Source organism: Otolemur garnettii, unplaced genomic scaffold (genome assembly GCF_000181295.1).
Source record: "Otolemur garnettii isolate 467f Iridium unplaced genomic scaffold, OtoGar3 scaffold00065, whole genome shotgun sequence".
In the NCBI taxonomy this organism is placed as follows: Eukaryota; Metazoa; Chordata; class Mammalia; order Primates; family Galagidae; genus Otolemur; species Otolemur garnettii.
The window spans coordinates 9,960,574-9,965,139 of NW_003852460.1; the positions used below are offsets into that span (position 1 = coordinate 9,960,574).

The 4,566-nt window shown below is 43.3% G+C and overlaps 1 protein-coding gene across 2 annotated transcripts in view; it reads left to right on the forward strand.

The window, feature by feature from the left end:
* The first annotated feature begins 2,466 nt into the window (after positions 1-2,466).
* Positions 2,467-4,566, forward strand: part of TLR7 (toll like receptor 7) — a 21,995-nt gene continuing 19,895 nt past the window's right edge. Inside the window, exons 1-2 of one of the 2 annotated variants that reach the window (XM_023515077.1) lie at positions 2,467-2,538; positions 2,861-2,961. In XM_023515077.1, coding sequence (XP_023370845.1) covers positions 2,959-2,961 — 3 coding nt within the window. In that variant the 5' untranslated portion in view covers positions 2,467-2,538; positions 2,861-2,958. Of the gene's footprint in view, positions 2,539-2,860; positions 2,962-4,566 lie in introns of those variants that run through there. The other variant, XM_023515078.1, reaches the window with a different exon arrangement.

The window sequence follows — 4,566 nt, forward strand, 5'->3', positions numbered from 1 at the left end:
GGCGCCTTAGCCAGTTGAGCTATAGGCGCCGAGCCGTATCTTTTTAATAAGAAAACACAGGCTTTATTGATGCTGCTTGACTACTAGCCAAGTTGTACTTGACTAAATTCCTAGATTAATTCAAACAGCTAATGAATCCAGTCAGATGACTGGTCACTTCAGTTGATTAATCTGCCTAACAATCTTCCTCTCAAAATTGATCTAATTAATTGAATTGTTCTTATTTTCATGATCACTTTCATTTTCATCATAATAAAGAGCAATTTCTTGGCTCAGGGCCCTTAGCACAGTGGTTACGGCTCTAGCCACACACACCAAGGGTGGCGGGTTCGAACCCGGCCTGGGCCAGCTAAACAGCAATGACAACTGCAACAACAACAAAAAAAAAAACAGCTGGGCATTGTGGTGGGCGCCTGTAGTCCCAGCTACCTGGGAGGCTGAGGAAGAGAATCACTTGAGCCCAAGAATTGGAGGTTGCTGTGAGCTGTGATGCTACAGCACTCTACCGAGGGCGACGTAATGGAACTTTGTCTCAAAAAAAAAAAAAAAAGAACAATTTCATTAGCACTCAGTGGTCACTGTGAACGACACGTTCTTGAATCAAGTGGTCTATAATATCATGGGGGAACTGGGAGATATGAGTCAAAGATGAATGACAATACAGGCAAGCATAATTGGTATGCTAAATGCATCGTATAATCTCTCAGGATCTTACCATATAAGACCTGGATTTGTCTTTACTGATCCTTCACTTTACAGATGAGTAAGCAGAATTATTTTTACGTAGTAAAGCTTTTTAACATTTTTTCTAAGATTCTGAGGTTGTTGTCATTGGTTTCCTCTTTGCTTGCTGTTCTTGTCATACTTGGAACAACTTTTCTATTTTAAGATTATAAAAATTATCTATGGTTTCTTTCTATCTACCCTTCTTCCAGAGGGTTTTTTTTTTTTTTTTGAGATAGGGTCTTGCTCTGTCACCCAAGCTGGAGAAGAGCAGTATTATCATAGCTCACTGCAGTGTCAAACTCCTGGGCTCAAGGGATCCTCCTGCCTCAGCCTCCCAAGTTGCCGGGACTACAGATACGTATCACAGTGCCTGGATTCTCTCAGCCTTTTTATCCCGCTCTGTGTCCCTGGAGGCTGAGCTATATGAACTTCATCAACAGCCTATTGGTCTCTGGTTTGTGGTTGGGTTTGGCCAATGGAAGGCCTTGTCTGGAAATTGACAACAGAGTGAGACCCTGTCTCTTAAAAAAAGAAAAAAGTCTGGGAGAATGGATCGAGTGGGGCAAAGAAAAAGCTTTTAGCTTGTTAGGTGAAGCATGATAGCCTACATCCTCTTTGCCATCTTTCTAAGTCGAGTTTATTGGGTCCAAATTCCCTGTCAATTTTTGTCCCATGCAATTCTGATTTCCCTGTTTTGAATGAGCTCTCTCTCCTGTTACCAATTTAGATCAGTAATTGTTCATATGTGAGACAGCTATTGATTTTTACATATTGTTTACATAGCAGAGTGGTTTAGTAAAGAGGGATTTGATTTTTACTGCCTGTTTGGCTGTCACTTGCCATGGGATTTGGGGCAAGCCCAGTATTTTTTCTGTATCAATTCTGGCATGTGTAAAAAAATGGGTAATAAGATAGCTACTTCTCTTTTATTATTATTTAATGAGATCGTAAGTATAAAGCAGTTAAAACAGTATCTGGCTTATATCAAACACTCCGCAAATGTTACTTTTTATTATACCTAATAGTTTGTAGCTGATTTCGGGCACCATTGACTTTTCAATGCAGCATATAGTAACACTGATTGTTATCTGCAGATTTCCTTACACCAAAGTCTGCATTTTCCAAATTTTTGAGTCTACCTACAAAATGCCCAATAATCAGTTAAGGAGGGAACAGTACTCTGGGGCCCAAGCTTTGAGAAGCAAGGCCTCATACTGCACTAGCCGGCAAGTGCAGCAGCTGGTAGTTTTGTCACTGCTTAAAAGCTGGAGTCCCTTCCAACTGGAAGTAAGGCAGAATCCCATAAAGGGAGACGTGTCTCTAGACTAGATGTAGGACGGTGATTCTCACCCTGGTGTGTTTTTGCATCTCAAGGGATAGTTTGCAATGTTTAGAGACATCTGTGATTGTCGCAACAAAAAGAGTGCAGTGCTACTGTCATCCAGTGGGTACAGGGCAAAGATGTGGCTGAGCATTCTACAACATAACAAAGCGCTAAGATTGAGAAACTGTGCTATAAAAAAGGGAAGAATGATGTATTAGGTTGTTGGGATGTAGACCAGAAGTTGCCCCCATGGTAGAAATAAGAGGAACCTGGTGTTTCTGCAAACTCCGTATCTGGGGTGACAGAGTCACGCTCCTCCCCCGTCCCCTACCTTATCATCATACTTGGAAACTCCAGAGCTGGCAGCCTGGAGTCTCTGTGACTAAACTTCCTGCAGCCTGTCTCTTCATCTCAGAAGACTCCAGATAAGCTCACCCCATGCCATCGAGCAAAGTATTTGAACCATTGGAACGAGTTGGATAATATAAGTAAGTAGATGTATGTGCCGTCATCAGGGAGTGGGAAGGAGAGGAGTGGAAACCCAAATCATACGCAAAAAATAAAATTTTAGAATATGAAGAAAAAATGTGGTAGTCTAAAAATGTCACTTTTCTTCGAAGATCGAGTTAGACTTTCAGTAACGTTAGAAAATTTTGTGGAGTATATCTCTAGTCTATCTAACTTTGAAGAAGTAAATATTATAAATAGACGCTTCCAACACATTTTAAAGCAGTGTTCCCAGCATGGCTTTACACTCTAGTATTTTGCTGTCTTTGAAATGTAAAGCTTGATGTGTTCTCTTTATCTTAGTGGAGGCTACTGGGCCCATCTCAAGCTGATCTTGGCACTTCTCACCCTCTGCTGTCTTCAATCAGTCCTCTATATTCCATTTTGGAAGAAGACTAAAAATGGTAAGAACAGCTAAGAGATCCCTAAAAAGCGTTATCTTTAATCTTTGTTGAAAGAACTCAAACCAGCCAGCAAACGGGATGTTGAAGAATCTGTACTGAGGTTATTTGCTAGGGGGAAATTGCTTTAGATTTCATAATCAAGATTCATCAACAGGGTATGCTGTAAGAGCTAAATACGTGCTGGAGGGAGGAGGAGCAGATGTTTGAATTGGGGACAGAGCTTATAGGGATCGCACTTCTTCATCCCACATTTCTGGCTTTAAAGCCATAACGAATCACTGAATTGCTGAAGCTACTTGTACTTTTTCTAGCATACGACATGCTCTGTGGGGGTGGGGTGGGGAAAGCCTGGACTGGAGTGATGTCCAAGAGAACCAGAGCTGGACAGTAATTAAAGTGCTGCTGTTAGGACCATCACAATAGGAGGAATGAGAACTCACTGCAGCATGGGGCTCAACTCCCAGTACAGTAAGGACCAGTGGGGATTTACAGCCAAGGGGCAGGGGGAAGTCAGTGATGGAAAATGACTCAGAAGAAACATCAGGGCTGAAGGGGATTCTAGCTGAACTGACCCAACAGGATTCTTGCTGAAGGCAGGAATGAGAGGGTGATGAGACACCACCTGCGGGTGGTGGGGGATAGGGAATTTGATCAGATATCGAGGGTGATCACATACCAAAAGGGGGCGATTCTCTATAAAATGATTTAGCAGGATGCCTGCACAAATTAGGCAATGCAAAGATGAACCCTGTGAGGCCCAAAGGCTGAGGCCCAGTGGCTTACGGGAGCCCAGCTGAAGCCCAGTGCAGAGAGTCTTTGTCAGGGCTGGTTCTCCCAGTCACTAGTGGGTTGGGGAGACAGTCTGTGTGCCTGTCATCTGAGCCCTCTGAAACTCAATTTCTCTGACTGTAAAAGGAGCATTAGGATACCTCCCCAAGTGCCTTCCAGTGCCATTATAGGGCTCAAATACCAGAATATCTTTCAAGTGCTTTGGATGTGATTTGATGTAAGTGTGAGTTATGAGGTATGCCAAAACTTAATCAGAAACTAGCATCGGTGGCCTCTTTCTGAAACTATTTTGTTACCTAAACCAGACACTTTCTAGATGTGAATGTTGGCCACCAGACTTATTTCGTGTCTAAGGTCTGATGAAGCGTTAAGCGTGGGGCTGCAGCAAAGGAAACAGCCGCTAAGTTTCATTTCCTAGAAACCCAGATGTCTATTTTAATGCAAACACATGCCCACATCTGTCCTTGCCTGTTGTAGGATGGCATGGTGGGAATGACAAAGAGCTCACATTTCTTGACCACATACTACCGTCAAGCAAGCATCATGCTGAGGGCTTCAAACACACGCTTCTATTTTAGCCTCAAAGTAGCCTTTTAGGCAGTAATGAGAAAACTGGGGCTTTGAGAGGTTAGGAGCTTGATGGATACAGGCAGCCTGGCTCCAGAAACTGTGCTTGGGACCCCTGAGCACATGCCATTACCCAGCAGATGAGCAATAAAGGTGGGCTTGGGTTATGATCGCTTGGGTGTATCTTTTGCGGCTAAGGCGCCAGCCACATACACCTAAGGTGATGGGTTCGAATCCCCAGCCCGGGCC